Raw genomic sequence first — 22,832 nt, 5'->3', positions numbered from 1 at the left:
CTGCATATAAATGCTAAACAGGGAGACTTAAAGTGAAGTGGAACCATTTTGGGTAAACCAAGAACATAAAAAACTAAGTTTAGTTCATCAACCATACAAAACACAATTTTTTCTAATTAATTAATTAATAATTTAATATTATTAAAAAAACGTGTTATCCAATAACGTGAAAAACAAGTTCATTGTGAATTAACAACAAAAACAATACAAAGCAAACCAAGAACCTTGACAACCAATTAGTTGACTAATTAATTACGGTGGTACAGCACTACTAATAAAAGTAGATGAGACACGTACAGGGAAGGTAAGCATGCCGGTTAAACATGTTTTGCCTTTCACACAAAATAACTTGTGAAAGACGCTGAATGGATCGTGTCAGGCCAGTACAGCAGGATGGTGATGGTTTCCCTTTGATTTACAGACTTACTTGCAGCTAGAAGAGCATAGTCAGGAGAAAGCTAACGGAGTGGAAATGCTGAGAGAGCAGGAGGAATTTGAATGGGGCAGTATTTCTTTAAATGTGTGGTGTAGGGGGAGAATAATAATAATAAAGAAGTGTTAAGTGTATTCCTGTGGTTTTCCTCTGCTATCTAGCTAGACTGTGGGCATGACAGAAGCATCTTTGCTTTTTATTACAGCAAGTGTATCTCCTGTTTTCTTCTTCTAGAGGAGCAAGTTGATCAGTTCTGACACCGTGTTGTCTTTTCATTCCTCTCTAGGAGGCAGACAGCTGGGAGATCATTGAGGGGCTGAAAATTGGCCAAAGCAACGTCCAGAGGCCCGATAAACATGAGGGTTTTATGTTGAAGAAGCGGAAATGGCCCCTGAAAGGCTGGCACAAGGTAAGATCCACAGGCAAAGTAAAACACAGTCCATCAGTCCATCCTTGAATGTTAAACAGTTTGTTTTCTAGTAAAGAAATAAGTGCCTCTTTTAGGCAACTTGCTTAACCCTCTCTCGGCCTCTTCCACAAGTGATATTTCCTTTAAAACACCTTCAGCGTTATCCGTACTGTTGATTTCTTAAAACACTTTCATACTAGTGGAAACCTGTCCACTCAGAATATTTAAACTCACAACACCAAAGGACACACAGCTATTTATCAGGGAATAAATGGACGACTTTTGTATTGAATTCACAATATATAATAACAATGTGATATGTATTCAATGTCTGCCCTTCATTTTCTTTAACCAGCACTATATTTTTATGCTTATATATCTGCAGCGTTTTTTTGTTCTGGACAACGGTATCCTGAAGTACTCCAAGTCCCCCATTGATGTAAGTAACCCTGACTATAACCCGCAAGCTGAAAAAACAGGGCAGCCTGGTCTGACATCAGCTTGGCTTGGGAAGGAGTCAGCAGAAACATTTGCAACATAGATCATGATGTTCAATGTATTTTCAGCTTCTTCTTTTTTTTACTTTGCAGTAAAGCTAAAATTTTATAGACAAATTTGAAATGGGGAGGCTGTAGCTACAGGTCCTTTAACCACAGGGTTGGTGGTTCCATCCCCAGCTCTCCTGTCTGCACGTCAGTGTCCTTAAGCAAGACACTGAACCCCAAGATGCTCCCAATAGCAGAACAGCGCCTTGCATGGCACCCACCATCAATGTTTGTGCGGCTGCGACTATGCGTTATTTACATTGATTACATTTGCAGATTATTTTTTTTGAAGAGTTGATTTATCGTTTGGACTAATAAACATAGTATTATTAGTACTATTAAAACGTTCCCCGGTTTATTTCCACCTGGGGATCTTTGTGGCAAGTTTTATGTTAAGGTAACAAATATCCGTAGTATATAAATAAAGTATATGAAAAAGGTTTTTACTATATAAGCTTACATTCCCTTCACAATCAATGTATGTTGTTATATACTTTTTTTTTATTACCTCCATCTTTCTCTCCTTGTTTTTTCTGTCTGTCACCTATCCAATAAAGGGGAGAATGCCCCAAAAAAGAATAAATCCTACAGCCCAAAGACACATCTTCACATTTTGTCCAACCAGCAGTCCAACGCCCAAACACGTTAATTTACTATCAGATAAGGCAAAGCAAAGCGGCAAGTCTTTACAGTTTAGTTGTCAGAATCAGTAGATAATATAATTTCTGCTTAGTCAGCATCACACCAATTTGTAATCTTACTTGTTTGCTTATTTTTATCCTACATCTGGATCTGTTTTTTTTTAACCAAAGATTTGAAACCATATTAATAAATTAACTAATCTTTGTAGTTCTGTCTGTTTGTCTAAACTAATTTTACCTGATAAAGGTCTGCAGACTAAGCATGGTGGACTTAATGGTGTGAAAGGAATTTGTTGTAAATGTAATTAGGGTTAAAATGAAGAAAATAAAATTTTGTTCACAAAAATTACAAGTGATTTGAGGTAAACCTTTATACATATATCTATCAGATATACTCTACATATGTATATATCTTTTTACCCTTGTGGGAGGAATGTCTTGTCTTCTCTGTTGTGTATTTTTCTTCTTCACTGTAGATTGGTGAAAAACAAACTTTCAATTTCTCTGCATTTCTAGTATATCTGAAGAAACTGACAATAAAGCTGACTTGACTTGACTTGACTTGACTATCACTTGCCATAGATCCAGAAAGGCAAACTTCATGGCAGCATCGACGTCGGCCTCTCAGTCATGTCCATCAAGAAGAGAGCCCGTCGCATCGACCTGGACACTGAGGAGCATATCTATCACCTGAAGGTAACACTGATGGGACGAGTCAATATTGTCATTTCAACGTCAACAAACAGGAAGTCAGCAGACGACAGAGGTGAATGCTGTTTTCCTCTTTAGGTCAAATCTCAAGACATCTTTGATGCCTGGGTGTCCAAGTTGCGTCATCACCGGCTTTACCGACAGAATGAGATTGTGCGATCTCCCCGGGAGGCCACCATGCGAACGTTTCCTCCCCCAACTGCCGTGGAGTCCCCCCAACCTGCCTCGAGTGTGGTACGTGAAGCCAAGGTGAGCCCTCCCACCCATTAATTGATTATTTTCTCCATAAATCAATTAATCCTCTGGTTTATAGAATGTAAGAAAATAGGGAAAACTGTCTATGCAGGCCCAAGGTGACGTCTTCAAATGTCTTGTTTTGTCAGACTTACTGTCCAAAGATATTTCATTTAAAAGATATAAAACAAAGAAAAGCAGCAAATCCTCAAATTTGAGAAGCTGGAAACGGACATTATTTGACATTTGTCCTTAAAAAAAAATTTAAATTATTAAATATCAGAATTATTGCTGATGAATTTTCTCTTCAGAGATGCTCTTCAGATTTAGCTGAAATTAAAACATAACGTTACAGATTTGATGTTGATATGGATCTCTCTAATCAAAGCAGCCTGAACATTTATTCATATTTCTACTGTGTATCAAGCTTTAAAGCAGTCTCTTTCTCTTTGTGCTCTGAGCAGAGAGCAATAACTTATTCAAGTAGGGTATGTCATGGGGAATGAGAGCTCACAGAGTTCTGTTTTTATTGGAAACAGGGATAGGGTACCAAAGTATTATCCAAAAGAGAGGACGGAAATCTCACTCAGCATTCATGATAATGACAGGAAGACTCAATGGTCAGACGACACTTGGTCTGCCTCTGCCGGATCACCCCCCTGATAACTTTGTAGTGTGCACTGCTGTCTTTTTTATTACCCCAATTTAATAGTGTCATTATTATGCATACTGTATTTTACATGTATGGAAGCCACTGTTATACTAAATGTAATTGTAACCTTTAATCCACATTGTTGTCTGTTCGCTGTGTTATGTGGCTATTTGCTACACTACTGGCATTTCAATCAATTAATCAACTTAATTTAGAGTGAAAAAAGTTTAATGAACATGGTGTAAGTTGATATGTTAGAGTCTTTGGCGATTAGACTCCATCGCAATGTTAAATTATAAGCGGTATAGAGGCTGAGGGTATTAAGGAGCATTCCCCTGATGGAGTCTAGACACTGGTGGAGGTGATGAAGGGATAAAGGAAGCCTGAAGATCTGGAAGGATGTGATGTGAAGAGGGGCTTCTGATGGAGGAACCCTGGGTGCTGGGAATGATTAAAACTGGAGGTGAATGGGGTGGAGGAGGGTTGCATCAATGTTGCCTGAAATGACAACTGACAGCAGCAGAGAGGAAAACAGATTTAAAACTTGAATGCATCAACGCAATAGCTCACAGAGGATGTAGCAAAATCTGGTTGGTTTAACTGAAAGAGTAAACGCCAACATTCAGCTGATTAGGTTGGAAGAGAGAGACAAATGTGAAGCATGGAAGTCTTCCTGAATAAACTTACACTGAGCATCATTTAATGTGTAGACAGCCATCTGCTCAATGCAGTTACCTTGATTGGACAGGTAATTGTATACAGGTCATTAGGATAATAAAACGGGTTGTTTGTCCAGACTGTCCAGACTCAGTTAGGTGTGAAATAAACGCTGGTTCTTGTTGATGTGTCTGAACTGTGTGTAAATGTGAGGTTGCAGCCAGAGCAGGTTCTCCTGGGAGTGTGGCTCTGTGCCTCATGCAGGCCATTAGAGGTGATCAGTAGTATCTGGATTCAGAGCAACTGGCAGCAGTCTAATGAGCTCTCCCGGACGAACAGCTTAAATAAGAGACTACAATCCTATAGTCAGAATTAACTGGTACATTAAAGGGCTTTCAAGGTCTCTTCCTCAGAATGGCAGCATTTGTACACACGTTATTCCTCATTTTTTAATCAACCTGCTGTGTTTATTAATTAGTTCGTTTTTTTTACATTTCTTTTAAAATTTTAAAGACCACATATTCACAGTTACACATTACCTGAGAGCCACAGAGATCCGTCAGTTCCACACTGTTTGCTCCTGAACAGGTTAACTGTAGCTGTTCTGGGTGGGTCAAGTTACTTGTTCAAGGGCCCAGAGGATTCATACAGTATGGTAGAAGGGACCCATTTAAATACCAGTGATGTCTTTGCATCCAGAATAGTCCTGAAATGATCACTCAGTTGACAGATTATGAAATTACAACAGGTTTGATTAAACTCTGGAACTCACTCCCACCTGACCTTCGCAATATCGACTCTCTCCTCCTGTTCAAAACTAGACTGAAAACCCATCTGTTCCAGCTTGCTTATTTGTAAATACACTGTTCCTGTCATTTTATTTTATTTTATTTTTATTTTTTTTATTATGACTGTTTACACTTTTCTGTTCCCTGTATCTGTCTTTTATTGTCTGTAAAGCGACCTTGAGTGCTTAGAAAGCCGCTGTTAAATAAAATGTATTATTATTATTATCATTATTATTACTATTAAGGCATTTAATAAAAGAAAAAGAAAATATTTGCTGTTTCCATCTTCTCAAATGTGATGATTTGTTCTTAATCACACAAAACAAGGAATTCAAAGACATTAATTTAAGGGATTGTGATGGATATTTTCCACTTGTTTCTGGCATTTCTTAGACCAGAAGTTTTTAAAACTCCAGAATCCAGAAAATGTCTTTTTTTCACAATGTCACTGTCACTCTAGTGTTATCAAAACCAGCTGAACCACTCCTAACACAGTGCAGTAAACTCTGACATGAAATTACAGACAAAACAACATCTCTGTGTCTGTTCGCATGACACCCTTCAGCAGGCCAAGCCAAGCAGCTTGCCGTGGCAGCCGGTGGCCCCCAGTAGCACCAGCAACAGCAGCCTGCCCGCCTCCTACAGTAACGGCCAGAGCAAGGTGGTTGCTTGGCTGCAGGAATCAGAGGAGATGGACAAGTGTGCAGAGGGTGAGTGCAATTTTCTTCCTTATGCTGGGAACAAATCAGATTTTATAAAGAAGTGGATTAAATCAAGCCTCAGGCCTTACAGTAAATTTTCTGAACCCCGAGAGGAGGATTGATGACCATTTTATGACACATAACACTGAATGTGTGTGTGCTCGTGGGTGTGAATTTTATTTTCAGAGCTCGCACGATGCCAGTCCAACCTCACTGAGCTAAGCCGGCTACTGCAGAGTTTGGAGATTCTACAAAGGACACAGTCAGCGCCCAATTTCATAGATATGCAGGTAAACAAAGATATCCAGCCTGCATGCACACACAGCAACACACACACACAAACACACACGCACACACACACACACACACACACACAGATACAGAAAGCAATTTAGTTAGTGTTTCATTGTTTCATTTAAAGGTTTATGTGTGTGAGTGTACTGATGGAGGTGTGTCAGTTTTTTAAAGCCCCAGCAGTCACCATCACTACCTAAACAGACAGGATTCAGCTGTGCTCACAGACCACCTGGCATCTTCTCTAACTGATCAGTATTTATCAAATTTAAAGCTTTGGTATTATGGTTTTTGGCTGAAATGCTTCTTTTTTTTCACAACACACGCTCCATCTACCTCAGCATTTTGTTTGCGACTCAGTTGTGGGGATTTTGTCTTGGTTTTCCATTTCACTGCAATAAATGTGATTGTTAGCTTTTGCTTCATTTGTGATGTGTGTGTCCTATTAACTACACTTTGCATATTTTGATCCACGTGTGTCACAAAGACCAATTGTGTAGAAATGTCAAAGAAAGAAAAGCGCTTGAGCAGAAGATGGAGAACAAAAAGTGTCGGCAAAGACGCAAAATTCCAGCTTCAGGTACCTCTTTTATTTTTTGATTATTTTTGGGGGATTTTTGCTCTACCAAATAAACACACACAGACACACAAACTAAGTGACTCTTAAATACATTCATATATGCAGTCTCCTTGTCATTAAAAATGTTCCTGTGACTACCGTAATTTTTTAGGAGGGGAGCTTGTTGACAGCACACATATACAACAGAGCATTTTCTGCCCTTTTCTTTTTTGTTCTTTAATCAGTCTGCACCACAATTGGTGCTCATTAATGTGGTGTTTTATTGCTTGAGTACCAATTTTTCTGTCTCTGCTAATTTTCCCTTATTTCGCCTAATTTGATTCATTTGTGCTTCCTGAAAAGGCTAAATGTGCTTTCATACATGGTTGCTTTAGTTTTTAACCAACCATTTTTCTCTCATGAATAGATTTGCTATCACATAATCTAATAGCTCCTCAATAGTCCACCTTAGAGATTTCTAGATGTATCAAGTAAAAGAGAGCTAGACTTGCTGTTTATCTAAAAAATGAGAAAGTAATGCAGCTTCTGTCACATCTCCGGGACCAAATAACACGTCTGGCTGCCTTCTGATTTAATAGTTCCTGATATCTAATGACCTTCATGACTGAGAATCTTCATTAATTTGACATCAGAGAGAATATCAGCAGTAGGTGCAGAAGAATGAGGATGCAGTTTATTCCTTTAGAATAACCTGTAAGTTATACTCTCCATTCAGACTTCACTATGCCTTATCGGACCAAACTTTCTGCTCTTCACAGTTGGTTCTGTCAGACACACAACACATTTTTGTACTTCTTAGCTGATTGACATTGGTCCTCTCTGTGGTCGTCATCTCTCTCCAGGTCCCTCTGTCTGCCAGCTTGTCCCCTGTCCGCCTCCACTCATCCAACCCTAACCTATGTGCCGAGCTGGTCGACTTTCAACCCCCCGTCTCCCGGCTGACAGACAGTGTGGAGTGTGCTAGTGACTACATTAAACTTCAGGAGGAATTCTGCACCATCGCCCAGAAAGGTAAGGCATGCAACATGCATAGCTGAAGGGTTTTTAGGCGAGATATGTCCCAGTATTTCCTATTTCATATGTAAATCTTAAGGCATTATTATGGTTTGTTAAATCCTGGATCACATTTTCATACAGTAGTTTTGCCCATTGTTTCTATTATGAAAGTAATTTCTGAGATCATAGAACAAGGAGAAATCAATAAATCGCTCAGTCCCAGGTTAATCAAACATTTTTTAGAAGACAAAGTAAAGGTGAGCAGTAAAATTATGGAACAAATCTGTTCCATAGGATTTATAATTATTTATAGGGATACTTAAAGAGGCTTTGCAAATTAAATAAAAAGAATCTAGAAAACTAAAACACAACACAGGAGCAAGTAGCATAGTTTTTTATTTAAATCACGCATTAAAAACAGTTTTTGAGTTCTGTGTGAAAAAAATAAAAGAAATGCATGTTCTTACTTTTGAGAAAATGAGAAATAATACTAATAATAATTCATTATATTTATATAGCGCTTTGTCATAGACACTCAAAGCGCTTCGGGGGGGAGATGTGAGAGTTTCACACAGTTTTGAGGATAATGTTTTTCATTTAAGGACTGTGACAAAGCAACTGAAAGAAACTGTGATTTTGAAGTGTAAAGAGTACTAAGTACATTTGTCTTGTCTATGTGCAGTCCACTCTCTGCTGAAGTCGGCCTTCAACACAGTGGCCATAGAGAAAGAAAAGATCAAACAGATTCTGTCTGACCAGGAGCACTCGGACCAATCGGCCCAGATCAACTCTCTCAGGAAGTCTCTGTCACAGGTAATAAGTTGCTTCAACCAGTACCCATGATGCCTCTTTCTTTCTACTATTAGTTAGGGTTAGTTAATCTGAGCCGTTTGTTAGACGTATTTGGCTACTTCATATTCTTAATGCTAAGTATGAATCAGTTTTAACATGTAATCACCCGGGGTGATCAGGACATTACTGGGGAAATTACTGCATTCATTTGAGCGATGTGTCTCTGGTGTCTTTAAGATTAAACCCATTTTGTAGTTGTCATGTTGTAAGATGACGGGCTGTCAGATGGAACACACAAGCTACAGTTTATTCCAAGCCGTCACTGTAATAACAATTGAAACAGACGATGTGTGGAGATGAGAGCACTGGCAAGTGAGTAGAGAACGTTCAATCATCTTTTCCTATATTAATTGGGGAGAGAGAAAAATGTGCTGTGTGCAGTTCAGTAACTTGGCTCCTTAGGGCTGTCTCTCTAACCCAGTGATTTAATTGGACTGTTCCTTTTCTAACAGTCGGCATCATTTCAGTGAAATGTTTCTGCTGCTTAATCTCCGCTTTGTTGCTAATTGGATGCTTGTGTGACAGTGTTGTAGGCTGGAGGTCAGGTTTTTAAGAAAAAGCTCTGCGGGAAGTTGATAATCAAGATTCATGGTTGTTACAGCTAAGCTCCTGTTGTCAACTACTTTAATGTTTGAGGGACATTACTGAGTTTATTTTGTACTTCTTGATGTTTTGTTTCATATCTGCACATTTACTTAAAGCTGTAATCTATGTTTTTATATAAAAAATGATAATTACTTGCATGTGAAAGGGGTGGTTTGTTGTGATGAACCCACAGAGAATTATCAACTGATTCTGCTGTTCCCCTCAGCTCTACTGAGCTTTTTAGCATGTTTCAGGTCACTGTTCTGGTTTTAAGTTGTAAAACTGCTGCTTTGGTTCACTGTCACCACTCTGATCAGCGATGACTTTTGCAAACGCAGCAGGTAGCTATTTCTTCAGTTAAGAAAAGCTCTAATAAATCAACTGTGCACTGCCTGCTCTGCACTAAACAGCAGGAAGACAAAGGTAACAGCTAGCTGGTGAACATAGTGGAACATTTAGCAGATAAAAAGCCCAATGTTTCAGGAATTAGTTGAGTGAGAACAAAAACAAAGCTAAAAGCAGAGAGAATATTTGTCATGTTTTAGCATCTGTCAGCTCGTTGTTTTGGTTGCTTTTGTCAGCAGCAGACAGCTGTTTTCAGAAAACAAAAGCTCAGAAAACCCCACTGTAAACTACCTGCCCACTGCCCTGCACCAAACAACAGACAAAGTTAGCAGCTGGATGATAAACATAGTGAAGCATTTAGCAACTAACCTTTCTTCAAAAGTAAATGGAGACAAAACCCTACAAGAGACGGAATATTGGACTTACACTCATCAGGCGGACAGAAACACAACTCCAAAAGAAAAATTGCTCCCCATCTGCAGGATGTGTTCGCCAACAGTTTCTGACATTCCCCAAGTTGCCACAAATGCTGTTTTTGAAGAAAAGTAACAGATACCCTCTAAAAGATAACAGACCAAAACGTCTGTCCTCGTTCATTGCAACAATGTATTTCAAAGTTTGGCTTTAGCAGTTTAAGGTAAGTCAAATGAGTAGTATATTCATCCTGGCACTAAGAAAACACTGTCCATGGAATTACAAAGAGGGAATGTCATACTAAAATGACCAAAACTTTAGAAGATACTCACTTGATACTCATTTGGCTAACTGAAGCCTCATATAAGTTATGTGGCTTTTCACCCCCCTCTTTACAGTGTAGTTTGCCATGGTAAAGGATCGCTTCACTGCCAGTATGGAGAGGAGAAATTAAACTAATCATGTGAGAGTATAAGAATAGCTTTAAGAAGACAAAGAAGATTTTTTTCAAAGTATCTACATCCGGTGCATCAAACTAGATCCTCCCTCTACCCTTCCCCAACAAAAACAAAAAAAGTCAGCGCATGTGGAAAGTAAACCACACTTTTTTAATTATTCAGGCCCTGTCCCAAAACGCAGAACTTCGAACCCGACTCAACCGCATCCACTCTGAATCTGTCCTGACTGAACAAGTTGTCAGTGTGAACATCATCTCCACGCCTGATGAGGTAGGTTGCTGTGGTCAGTCTGTCACTGACAGAGCTATTTTCTGACTCTTACATTGATGAAACAACAAGGCATCCAAGGCTGACCGGGTAGTTGTAGTGTTTGCATCATTATTGATTCCTGTCCTTATATATACTGATGTTTTTCTCCAGTACTCCCTGGCAGGTAAGCTTAAAGGATCCTTATTTCATGCAGAACCTGACATCAAGGTTAATGGAAAGAATTACTAATTAGAAACGGATGGGAGCTTGCCCTCTGGCAAGGATACACATGCTGAAAAATACAATTTGTGTTGTCTTTGTTTGTGTTTGTTCATGTTCGTTTCGGTTCTTAGACCTGTCATCATAGCAAAGAACAGTGAACATCTCGTGTGTTTGCATGTGTTTTTCCTGCAGGCTGGAGAACAGATGGGGATCCCTCTGACTCAGCAGGCCTCTAATGAGAGCCGACTCTCCATGTCGGAGTCTGTTTCTGAGTTCTTTGATGCCCAGGAAGTGCTTCTGTCAGCCAGCTCGTCAGAAAATGAGGTATAACAGATGACACTTAAGTGATTAAGAAAGGACGGCAGTTTGGACCATGAGGAGCGGGTTGTTGAGAAAGGGAGGGGTTAAACTAGCCCTGCTGGCGGGAAGCCAGATGAAACGTCACTGTGAAGGCTGTGTGTGGAGCTGAAGCAGAGATTTCGTATTACGGAAACTCAATCAAAAGTCAGGCACACAGGAGGGCTTCTATTCAATCTGACCCGAGGCTTCATCTCTCAGTTGTGTCTTGGAATCACACACTTTTCTGTCCTTTCCTCTTGATTTGTAGCTTCAAGCTTTGTTAAAAAAGGCAGTTTGTAACTATCATTTCTGCCTTCTCCCCCTTACACTCCTGCAAACACCATGCTTCAAACATACAGTATGTGGTCTCTGAAAAGCCATTGAGCATTGTAGCTTCCCAGGCACACATTGAGCCATATTGAAGGATTACTCACCAAAGAAATTCATCAACCCCCCCACACTCCAGCTCCAGCATGCAGGCCTATTCAGACCTGTGTTACACTGTTGGCTGAACCATCACCAGCAGCAGGGGACTGTAATAGAGGCTAATACAACAAGTTGCTACCATATGCTCCTCTTTGGTTGCATCAATGGCCTCATTGTGTTTGCTATATATAACGCATGAAAATGCTGCAGTGTCTCATCTTATGATTACTGCAGTGGGACAGATAGTGGGTGACTGCTGCAGTTTGTTAGCCAGTGGCAAACTGCAGCAAATGTGTGTGAGGCTACAGCCGTCTGCTAGTCTGATCAGAACTTGTGTTCTACGCTACTGCGCTGACTCACTCCGCTTTGTACCTGTTCCCCTCGCAGGGCTCAGACGATGAGTCATATGTCAGCGATGTGAGCGATAACATTTCTGAGGACAACGCCAGTGTGACCGATAACGTCTCCAGACAAAGTAGGTCCAATCCTCTATCATCATGAGCCCTAGACCAAGTATCCATGATTTCCCTTTTAGAAAAGGGAGGGAAAATAATAAAGGAGGGAAGATTACCAGGGCTTTTACAATTAATCTCAGACTTTATGATTTTTTTTAACATTCTTTATTTTCTTTTATTCTTTATTTATTGGACAATGGGAATATTACAGGAAGTGTACAGGAGCTCAAGGTATCTCCTCTCATTGTCCTTTTTTATGTCCCTTCTATATCTCAAACATTTCAGAACTATTTGACAAGAACTAGGGATTAGGGTTATAGCATATTCACCACATAAGGGTTTTTTCAGATAACATATGAAAATAAAGAGGAAAAGTAAACCTGTTTAAATACCTGGAAGTATTTTCTTCAATAATTGTACAAATAAACAATACAAGGATATATACTATATAGATTGGTTAGGCACAACCAACCAATCCATTCCTCTGTTGTATGTGTGTATGTGTGTGTGTGTGTGTGTGTGTGTGTGTGTGTGTGTGTGTGTGTGTGTGTTGTGTGTGTGTGTGTGTAAATATACCATCCATTTGGTTGGGTTTTAAAATCTGGAATGTAGGAACACCATTTAAGTACTTTCAATTCATCTTGTAAATTATATTCCTCTTTCAATGTGTTCCATGTTTTCATTTGGAATTTTAACCATGGGTTTTAGGTGCCAAAATGGTAAGTCTGTATTGCCCAGTATTGTTTGTACAGGAGGGTTCCTAATCAAAAATAGTTCAACGTCTTTCCATCAGGCATAATAAATTTGATTACATAAATTTAACAGAGGTCTAATTATTTCTCAGGTGTGGTACTGCCATGCCGCCTTCCTCCTTTGACAATTGTCAAAGTTTTGAATCTACCTCTTGGTTTTTTACCTTGCCAAATGAATCCAGAAATCATTTTATCGCACTCTGAGAATTGCTTGATGGATATTTCTATGGTAAGAGACTGGAACAAAAACAACAGTCTTGGGAAAATGTTCATTTTCACAGGTTCAGCCCTTTGGATGAGACTCAGGAATGGATTGGTGTTCCATCTCATGGGTCATGGTTAATCTTTACAAGTGATGAGATCTCCTTGGGGATTAATATCCCTAAATATTTCGGTGTATTACGGTCCCAATTCAGGTTAAATTTATCTTTAAGTTGTCTGGGTGGTGCATAGTTCAGTGCAAGGAGCTGTGTTTTCTGAACATTAAGTTTGTATCCAGCATATTTTCCAAAAATGTCCAAGAGCTTGAATAGTTTACGGAGTGAAATAGTAGGTTCCCCTAAATATATCAAAACATCATCTGCAAACAACGCAGCCTTGTGCTGGTCTCCGTTTATAGATGACATAGATGTCTCTTATGCTGTCAATCTGTCTAAGCCATTGTGCAAGGTGCTCTATGTAGAGTGCAAGGAGAAGTGGGGATAATCCACAGCCTTGCCTCGTACCTCGCTCTAGATTAATACGGTCTGTTAAGTATCCATTTATTTTAATTTGTGCACAAGGGTTCCTGAATAGATTGCTGATTGCTTTAACACACTTTGTATGAAATCCAAATCTCTCAAGAACCCGATATAAGTATGTCCAGCTCACTAAATCAAAGGCTTTTTCAGCGTCTACTCTAACTAACAGAGCTTCTAGCTTATTTTCTCGGATATGGTTTAGTACATGTATTGGCCATCTAATATTGTTATGAGTTTGTCTCTGCCAGATAATCCTGTTTGATCAGTGTGTATGATCTCTGGGAGAATCTTTTCATTTCTCTTTGCAAGAAGTGAAGTGTATAGTTTGTAGCCTGTGTTGAGTACCGAGTTTTCACCTCTTTTATAGCTGTATTAAAGGTGGTATTAAAAGCCAGGTGATTTGTTTGCCTTTAGCTTGGAAATTGCATTGTTGAGCTCCTCTTCAGTTATTTCAGCTATTAGTTTATTGCTTTGACTGTTTGATAGTGTAGGTATCTTAAGGGACTCCAGAAATCCTATAATTTGACATTTTCTTCTAGCTGTGGCTGTGTGTACAGATGATTATAATAGTTTTGGAAAGCCATTTGTATCTCATTTTATTTATGTTCAGTTGCTTTTGAGGTTAGATCCCTAATTTTATTGATTGTGCTATCTGCTTGTTGTTTTTGCAGTTTCCTTGCTAAAAGCTTTGCAAATTTTGCGCCACTCATAGTATTTTTTTTTTGTAAAAATCATATTCGTTTGTATTTATTGTGTATACATAACATTTATTTCATTTCTAATTTCCTTAAGCCTTGGAGGAAGTTCTGAGTTTTTTGTTTGAGTCCCCTTTATGTTTAGCCTCAAGCTCTTTTAGTTCTTATTTTGTTCTGATGACCTTTGACCTTTGAGGAAATCTAGCCTTGGGTTGAGGCGTATGTTCCAGTCTCCTCAGCCATTTGCACCTGTCATTAAGTCAAAAATGTCATTACCTGGTGGGGCATATACATTCAAAAATGTTATTTCAACTCCTTCTATTTACCCAGTAAATAATATGTATCTTTCTTCTTTATCTTTTGTCTCTGTAAGTTGTTCAAATGGGACTTTATGAGAAATCAGGATGGCTCCTCGTCTATGACCATATTTGTAAAATGAGTAATACACTTTGGAGAAACCCATTCTTTTCAGCTTTTGGTATTCAGAAGAACATTATTTTCGATATACTTTACAGTAATTTTTCTAACATTTTCTACTATGACTATGACTTTTTGGATATACTATTCTATGATTTTTTTTTTTTCATTCCTTAGTTCATTTGGTAGAGCACGTGCACATTTAGAGCTGTATGCCTCAACGCCAGGTCCAGGGTTCCAGTCCGACCTGTGACAATTTCCTGCATGTCTTCCCTCTCCCTCCCCTTTCATTAAAGTTGAAAATGCCCTGAAAAATAATCTTAAAAAACATACAATGTTATGACTTTTATCAACATAATATTCTTTGACTTTCTTGTCACTTTATTTGACATACTATACTATGACTTTTTTGTCACTTTTTTCAACATACTATACTATAATTAATTCACATTTTTCAACATACTTTACTACAATTTATTTGTCACTTTTTTCAAAATACTATAGTATGACTTTTTTGTCACTTTCATTGCCGGCTTAGCACTTTTGGTAGAGCACGTGCACAGAGAGCTGTATGCCTTGACGGAAAAGGTCCAGGGTCCCAGTCCGACCTGTGACGATTTTGTGCATGTATCCACCCCCCCCTTTTCCAAAAAACATACTATACTTTTTAGTCACTTTTTTTTCAATTTAATAAGACTTTTTTTAATCACTTTTTTAGACATACTATACTAAAATTTATTTGTCACATTTCATTAACATACATACCATGACATTTTTCAACACACCATATTTAGACTTTTTTTTGACATGCTATACTATGATTTTTTTTATCACTTTTTTAAAAAACTATACTATCATTTATTTGTCATTTTTTTCAAAATACTGTACCATGACTTTTTTCGCCATACTATATTTAGACTTTTTTTTGACATGCTATGCTATGATTCTTTTAATTTTTTTTTTTTTTACATACTATACTGTGACTTTTTTGTCACTTTTTCCAAAATACTAGACTATAATTTATTTGTCACTTTTTTCAAATACTATACTTAGACTTTTTTTCGACATGCAACACATACTATACAATGATTTTTTTTGCACTTTTTATAAAGTGCTATACAATGAGGTTTTTATAACTTCTTTCAACATACTATACTATAATTTATTTGGCACATTTTTCAACATACTATACTCTGAATTTTTTGTCACTTTTCGACATACTCTAGCCTACTCTGACTTTTTGTCACTTTTTTTATAATACTATACTATGACGATTTTGTCACTTTTTTGCACTTAGAGGTGGATGCCAAGGTTCCAGTCCGACCTCTGATTATTTCCTGCATGTCTTCCCCCTCGCTCCCCTTTCATTAAAGGTGGAAATGCCCAGAAAAATAATCGTTAAAAAAATACAATACTATGACTTTTATTGATAAACTATACCATGACTTTTTATCAATAGGTTTGAGATAGAATATTCTGACTTTTGATATACATTACTATGATTTATTTTAGCTTTAGCAATTTACCTTTTCAGCATTCACAAGCATTTTCTGCAGGAAATGCATTTTCTAGTTGAAGATTATTATTATTAGTATCATATCATTAAGAGCATGTTTCAGAGAAGAGCAGAGACAGTCACAGATAATGTTGTACCACCTATAGATTGTTAATGAGGTGATATTCTTTTTCTTCCCAGTGGCCAACGGAGACTTTGCTGGCAGTGCCTTCCGTAATGGACGGCGCAGCTGCCTGCCAGCGCCTTGTCCCGACACAAGCAACATCAACCTCTGGAACATCTTGAGAAACAACATTGGCAAGGACTTGTCCAAAGTTTCAATGCCTGTGGAGCTCAACGAGCCCCTCAACACACTGCAGCGTATGTGTGAAGAGCTGGAGTACAGCGAGCTGCTGGACAAAGCCGCTGAGACCGAGGATCCCTTTGAACGCATGGTAAAGAAGCTGTCAGTTTCTGGCACTCTTTCAAATCAAATGCATTACGTTAGGTGTTGAGTCTAAAGAACATAGTCATCCTTCATTGCTGTTCATAATGCAATTTAATGTTTGTTCTGGTTTGAATTTTTTGTGTATGTATTTGTTTATATAGGAGTTGACATTGCCAGACACAACCAACATAAATAGTTTCTCTCAGATGCATGTCTGCGAGGCGCTAGGGCACTCCAATGCAGCTGTCGACCTTGGATCTTCCTATTTTTGTCTGTCTTCTGTCCTTTGGATAGAGTGACAAAACCTGTTACTATTAAGTGATTAATCCCCTCTTGTAATTGGCTGTTTTGTTTTGATTCTTTGGCAGGCTCTCGTCGCTGCTTTTGCTGTCTCAGGCTACTCATCCACTTTCTACAGAGCAGGAAGTAAGCCATTCAACCCGCTACTCGGAGAGAGTTATGAATGTATTCGGGAAGACAAAGGCTTCTGTTTTTTCTCTGAACAGGTAAGTCTGTTTTGTTTGATGAAAGAAATGCATGTGATATAAAGTGCATCTTGAACAGAAACATTGAATATGATGTATTACCATTTGTTTTGGTATTTGAAATAAGTACAAGCTCTTCAGCAGCTTATTTGTCAGACTGAGGGGAAAAAGGTGGTTCCTTAACTTTTTGGCTTGAGACTGCTTAGAACAATGAAATCTCTACTTGTTACGCCTTGTTATCTACCAGTTGTGGCCATTTTTTTGTCCATCTTGTGTCCTCTGTGTAGAGACTGACAAAGATGTATATGATATGTAATCTTAACAACAACAGCTATGAGCTATGTCTTTATTTGATCTTGTCTCACAGGTGAGCCACCACCCTCCTATCTCCGCGTGCCACTGTGAGTCCAAGAACTTCACCTTCTGGCAAGGTAGGTTACATACCTAATTAGTGAGGGGTTTTCCTCATGGGGACTCTGGCTAAGCAGACAAGCCTTCCAGTCTCATTTAGCCTCTTACTGATTAAAAATATATTTTTATTTGTTACATTTTGGGGAGAGATTTAAGTGGTCAGTACATATCTGTTCCGTTATGTTTCTGATATTTGTCATCAATTTGCTTTTCAGATGTGAGATGGAAAAACAAGTTCTGGGGAAAATCGATGGAGGTTTTACCGATCGGGACCGTAAATCTCACGATTCCCAGGTAACTTTGATCAAGTTGCTTGTTGTAATTAAACCTTAAGTCACAAATTCCATCTCTACAATCTAGAGCCCAACCAATTTATGGCCTATCACAGACATACTGTAGGTATTGGCATATATGTTTGTCTATATCTGCTGATATGAAGACTTTTTTACAGTAACACATAAGAGAGAAAACAAGGCTTGGGGGGAAATAGAAATGGTCTAATTACATAGTTTTTTCAACAGATGCTGTGAGTGCACAGTACTGATGTTTATAGCTTTTTAATTGAATGCTTGATGCTTCACGTCAACCAAAGTCTGTCGCTCAAGATAATTAAGCCCAAATTTAATGGATGTGGTGTCATATTGTTAACGCACAGTATTGTCAACCCTCAAATGACAAACAATAGTACAACCATCTTGGGTTGTCCGATAAAGTGAATGCTACCAGGTCTCACACATAGGAATTTTTCTCATCTCTACCATCAATGCCATATGAAATGAATATGTGTGAAAAGCAGATTTTCAGTATCCCACACATATATCTAATATTTACTTCTCAGTCAGTGTTTGAGTAACCTTTTATATGAAACTAATACATTGTATATTTCTAGGTTTGGAGATCACTATGAATGGAACAAAGTCACCACCTGTGTGCACAACATCCTCAGTGGACGACGGTGGATCGAACACTACGGGGAGATAACCATCAGAAACATAAAGAGCAGCGTTTGCCTCTGCAAACTTACCTTCGTCAAGGTAAACGTCTTCAGCAATCAGTGTTACCAGTGTTAAGATGTGATTTAGATGCACTGCATTGTGGTAAGGGGTAGCTACCAACATGGGGTTTGTCTTTCAGGGAAACTACTGGAGTTCTAATGTGAATGAGGTTCAAGGATTTGTAATGGATCAAGAAGGGAAAGTGATCCACAGGCTTTTTGGAAAATGGCATGAGGGTCTTTACTGTGGTGTCCCACCTTCTGCCAAATGCATCTGGAGGCCAGGTAGGCACTGGTTCACTGGACTTCACATAAGCCCTCTAACTGGTGCTACTGGTCACTTAAGGTCCACTGAAAGTGTTTTTGACAATATCTATTGTGTTCCCTGACACATTTCAGTGGATTGGGTGGGCAGGAAAGTTAACATGTCGATGAATTGATTTTAAGCTTTTTGTTTCCTCTCCTTGGCAGGCTCCATGCCCACAAACTATGAGTTGTACTATGGCTTCACCAGATTTGCTATTGAACTGAATGAGCTTTGCCCCGAGTTGAAAGATGCTCTGCCCCGTACAGACGCCCGATTCAGGCCCGATCAAAGGTACAGCGTGACATCCTCAGCTGCCAGTATGTTGCTGCCACCTAATGCGAAAGTAAAATGCCCCTAATTTCCCACAAACCAGATTGCAATATGAGTTAATCTGCTCGTAATATTGTTTTTGTCTGATGAGTGCAGACTGAGATGTTCTGCTTAAAAACTTGAGAGAATATTTGAGATTTGTAATGCACATGTTGTTGCTGTTCTTTGTATGACCATATGATTTACTGTTTACTAAATAAGTGGTTTTTGGGTCACAGGAACCTGGAGGAGGGGAATTTGGAGATGGCGTCCTCAGAGAAGCAGCGCATTGAGGACCTGCAGAGAGTCAGGAGGAAGTGGAACGAGGAGAACAACATCAAACTGGAGCCACGCTTCTTCAAGTAAGCACAGAGACCAGTAACCAGATGCATCTAAGTCTGTTTATGCACAAAGACAGAAATATGGATATCATTCTTTTTATCCAATGTAAAAAGCCATGTGTACACATGGTTGTAGTCTATAAATCTAGATAATATCCGCCCAATCATGCCTCCATGTTTTTATGAATGACATTTTCTCCTCATTACTTTTAGGGTTATCAGTTACATCAGTCACTTCTCCATCTTTTCTTCCAGGAAAGTGGTTGATGCCAATCACAGGGAGAGGTGGGTCTCCAACAACACGTACTGGGAGCTCCGCAAAAACCCTGGCTTTATCAATATGGAATCTACAGTGAACCTGTGGTAGCACACGGATTGCTGTGTCCATCATATCGTCATCACAGACAAGACGGCTGTAACCTATGCACAATAAGGTGTTAAGAGAAACACGTTAACGATGAAATATCCGTGTGCTGGGATATTAGCGACTGCAGAGCGGAGGGATGGCCTGATGCCAAGCGACCCTGTTGAGGTTCTGTGGTACTGCCACATGGTCATCCATCCATGGAAACATCCTGTAGGATCACCTTCATTGTGCTTGTGGAAGCTGGGTTGTCAGGGCAACAATCGTACCACTCCTATGTAGATCTTTCCTCAGCTTTTTTGACTTCTGAGTATGTCCTTGCCTTAAAAAGACATCCATACAAGTCACGCGATTTAGCGCTTTTTCGTTGAGGCCATTTGATTTCTAAAAGCAGTTTGGGTTAGACTAGTCTATGAAGTAGACCTTTGACGATACCTATGTGCATGGTTAAAGAGACACATTTATAATATCATCAATTATTGTAGAAAAAAGGTATTTTTATAAAATATCTTGGACTCAGAATTTAGTGACATAGGATGTGAATTGGCAGATTTTATTTATTTTTGGCATTTAACACGGTTGAATCTGTGTGATAGCAGTATTCTCTCTTGGGAAACAACTCATTTAAAATTAATCTCGACTGCAGCCGAGAAAGTATGGCGTCCATACATGGAATTTTTAATGAATATAATCAAACAGCGGCTCTCAAAGCTTATCATGATGTGGAAGCAGTATAAAAATGTAAATCCTATTCTGATGTTTGGGACACGGATGCACTTACAACCTTTAGACACAGTCTACACAGATCCGTCACAGAGTCCAGTTTCTCCTTACAGTTGAGATCCTGTGTAAATAGAGGGACAACCGCATCTGCCCTCCCCGGTCCCACTGTCTAATTTTAAACATTGTTACATGAAACCAACTCTTCTGAATCACACGGTTACGTAAATACCCACAGAGCTCCCTCCATTTATATTAGACACACCATATATAATGGACTCGCTCGTAAAGCTAAAAAAATGTGTAGTAGGTATGTAAAGCCCTTATAGACAAGATGGAGAACATGAATTTGGGTGTTATAAATAGATTTGACAGTGAAATATTAGGAAAAGAGACACATAATTCATATCTTTTCTGTCAAAAATAATGACAAAATTAAATACCATCACAGATAACCAAAGTAATATCTTAAATTTAGATCATTTTCTGACTAACCTAAAATGATACAAAACAAAAAAAATAAAAATATTACTAGCAAAATATTACTAGCAACTGTTTGGTATTTTTCATGATCTATTACCTACATTATGAATCAGTCATCAAAACAGGAGTAGATTTTCTTTTGATGAAATAATTAATTGGCTAATTATGTTTGCACTCCCATGACTTATTCAGCCAAAGTATACAGTTAGTCCAATGTGACACACCAGAGCCACCTACAGGGTGTCCACTGAAAATGCAGTTTCAGGATACTGTAGGCCAACAGTATAAATATTTCCTTTAATGTTTTAGATATTAAAAAAGTGTTTACAGTAACAATTATACTGTTCAAAAATCAAAATGTGTGTGATTCCCCAGAGACTTTACTGCTGCGAATTGGGCTTCTGCAAAGCACCAGTTACCTATTTGCAGTTAGTGTATTTATTGCGAAGCAGATTAGCTATAATGTTTTAACTAGCGTCCCTCTTTTGTGTTACAGAGTAAGAAAATATAACACAAGCTTCTGAGTGAAATCAACCCCAACACACACAAGTAGTCACACATTGTGTATTTAAGTCGATTCCTCTCGTTCAGGACCGCATGGTGAGGACACCAAAGGAAGAAACAGAGTGAATATAAATATGTAGAATGAAAACTATGTGAAGCAAATTTATCTTGTCTGCACTCTTCATATGGTACTGTAGATTACAAACCAAAAAGGTAGTACTTCATTGCATCCATATCTTTGTTTTCTTTCTTTTTTTAAATGTACTTACTGTGGTTTTAATTATTCCCGGTCACAAACTCAATGCTAAAACTCGTCAGTTTCACTTGCTGTGCCTTAATGCATTTATTAATGCCTCCCAAACAAACAAACTACTGATAACCACCCCCATGCCAAGAAGGTATGCCATTAACAAACTCTGCATCCAAATAAATGTTCCAAATTTCCACATGCATACAGATGACACGATATACTGATAGCGTTGAGGGTTCAGTTGTGGACAGAGTGTCTTGTCTGTACTGTTAAAGGGAGATATCTTATCTGACATTAGATGAAGAAGAAAGAAGGTTAGACTGTAAAATGCTTGCAGTGTTAAAAGATGTTCCGCACTGTTCTGCTACTCCAAACATGCATCCAATCCATTTTTGGTGATCACTGTAAATACAGCACATTTAGAAGATGGGTCACTACTGCAAGAGCAAGATTCCTTTTTCCTCCTACATCTGACCTACATCTAGACTGACAGCAGTTGTGTGTGGAGGTAGGAGAAATGCTTTACGTAGTGTTTGCTATCATAGAGCAGACTGTAGTGAAAAAAAATAATAATCATGAAAACCCCTTCATGTTTTCTTCATCCACTGTTTGACCTGCATGTCTAGAAAATGTTGCCTGCCAATGAATGTTGCAGATGCCTTACAAAAAAAGTTTTTTGTTTTCTCAATTAGACTCTCATGGTTTTTCTTTTCTTTTTAGTTTTGTTTTTGGACTGACATGTATCACAAAGCACTATGTCAGCTCAGTTTCTTTCAAATCTATTTCCAGATGGGTACCTTCTAAAGTGCAATTTCAACAAAGAACATATCTTTCCATGAACACTGTACACTGCTGCTACATAGTGCTTATTCTAATAAAACTGTAAAACTCAACTGATGAGAAGCGTGTGGTTTGTATGTAAAAGGTAAAGCGATAAAAGTCAATTAACAAAAAAGTTATTGCAGGTTTAACGTTAAAGGTATGGTATGCAGTAATTTACAAAGAAAAACTACAAAACATACAAAAAGTAATCCTTCTCAATTATCACTTATGACATACTAGAGGTGTGTGGTGGTGCAGAGAACCTACCCTCTGCCTGTATTTTGTGTTTTCTTGTTTTTCTGTGTGAGG

General features: G+C 38.5%; 1 protein-coding gene across 7 annotated transcripts in view; it reads left to right on the top strand.

Annotated features, from left to right (window-relative positions):
* osbpl6 (oxysterol binding protein-like 6) overlaps positions 1 to 22,594 on the top strand; it is a 39,388-nt gene extending 16,794 nt beyond the window's left edge. The window contains exons 3-23 of one of the 7 annotated variants that reach the window (XM_032530008.1): positions 720 to 842; positions 1,228 to 1,281; positions 2,611 to 2,724; positions 2,818 to 2,973; positions 5,636 to 5,780; positions 5,958 to 6,061; positions 6,553 to 6,645; positions 7,488 to 7,656; positions 8,324 to 8,454; positions 10,458 to 10,565; positions 10,959 to 11,090; positions 11,919 to 12,006; positions 16,287 to 16,540; positions 16,902 to 17,039; positions 17,386 to 17,449; positions 17,645 to 17,723; positions 18,319 to 18,463; positions 18,564 to 18,708; positions 18,895 to 19,021; positions 19,279 to 19,401; positions 19,636 to 22,594. In XM_032530008.1, the coding sequence (XP_032385899.1) occupies positions 720 to 842; positions 1,228 to 1,281; positions 2,611 to 2,724; positions 2,818 to 2,973; positions 5,636 to 5,780; positions 5,958 to 6,061; positions 6,553 to 6,645; positions 7,488 to 7,656; positions 8,324 to 8,454; positions 10,458 to 10,565; positions 10,959 to 11,090; positions 11,919 to 12,006; positions 16,287 to 16,540; positions 16,902 to 17,039; positions 17,386 to 17,449; positions 17,645 to 17,723; positions 18,319 to 18,463; positions 18,564 to 18,708; positions 18,895 to 19,021; positions 19,279 to 19,401; positions 19,636 to 19,747 (2,604 nt within the window). In that variant the 3' untranslated portion in view covers positions 19,748 to 22,594. Of the gene's footprint in view, positions 1 to 719; positions 843 to 1,227; positions 1,282 to 2,610; positions 2,725 to 2,817; positions 2,989 to 5,635; positions 5,781 to 5,957; positions 6,062 to 6,552; positions 6,646 to 7,487; positions 7,657 to 8,323; positions 8,455 to 10,457; positions 10,566 to 10,958; positions 11,091 to 11,918; positions 12,007 to 16,286; positions 16,541 to 16,901; positions 17,040 to 17,385; positions 17,450 to 17,644; positions 17,724 to 18,318; positions 18,464 to 18,563; positions 18,709 to 18,894; positions 19,022 to 19,278; positions 19,402 to 19,635 lie in introns of all 7 variants that reach the window. The other 6 variants (XM_032530007.1, XM_032530006.1, XM_032530010.1 and 3 more) reach the window with 6 other exon arrangements.
* The last annotated feature ends 238 nt before the right edge of the window (positions 22,595 to 22,832 follow it).

This window comes from Etheostoma spectabile, chromosome 11 (assembly GCF_008692095.1).
Source record: "Etheostoma spectabile isolate EspeVRDwgs_2016 chromosome 11, UIUC_Espe_1.0, whole genome shotgun sequence".
Taxonomy (NCBI): domain Eukaryota; kingdom Metazoa; phylum Chordata; class Actinopteri; order Perciformes; family Percidae; genus Etheostoma; species Etheostoma spectabile.
The sequence above is the reverse complement of the archived record's forward strand: the minus strand, read 5'-3'. Positions and strand labels throughout refer to the sequence as shown.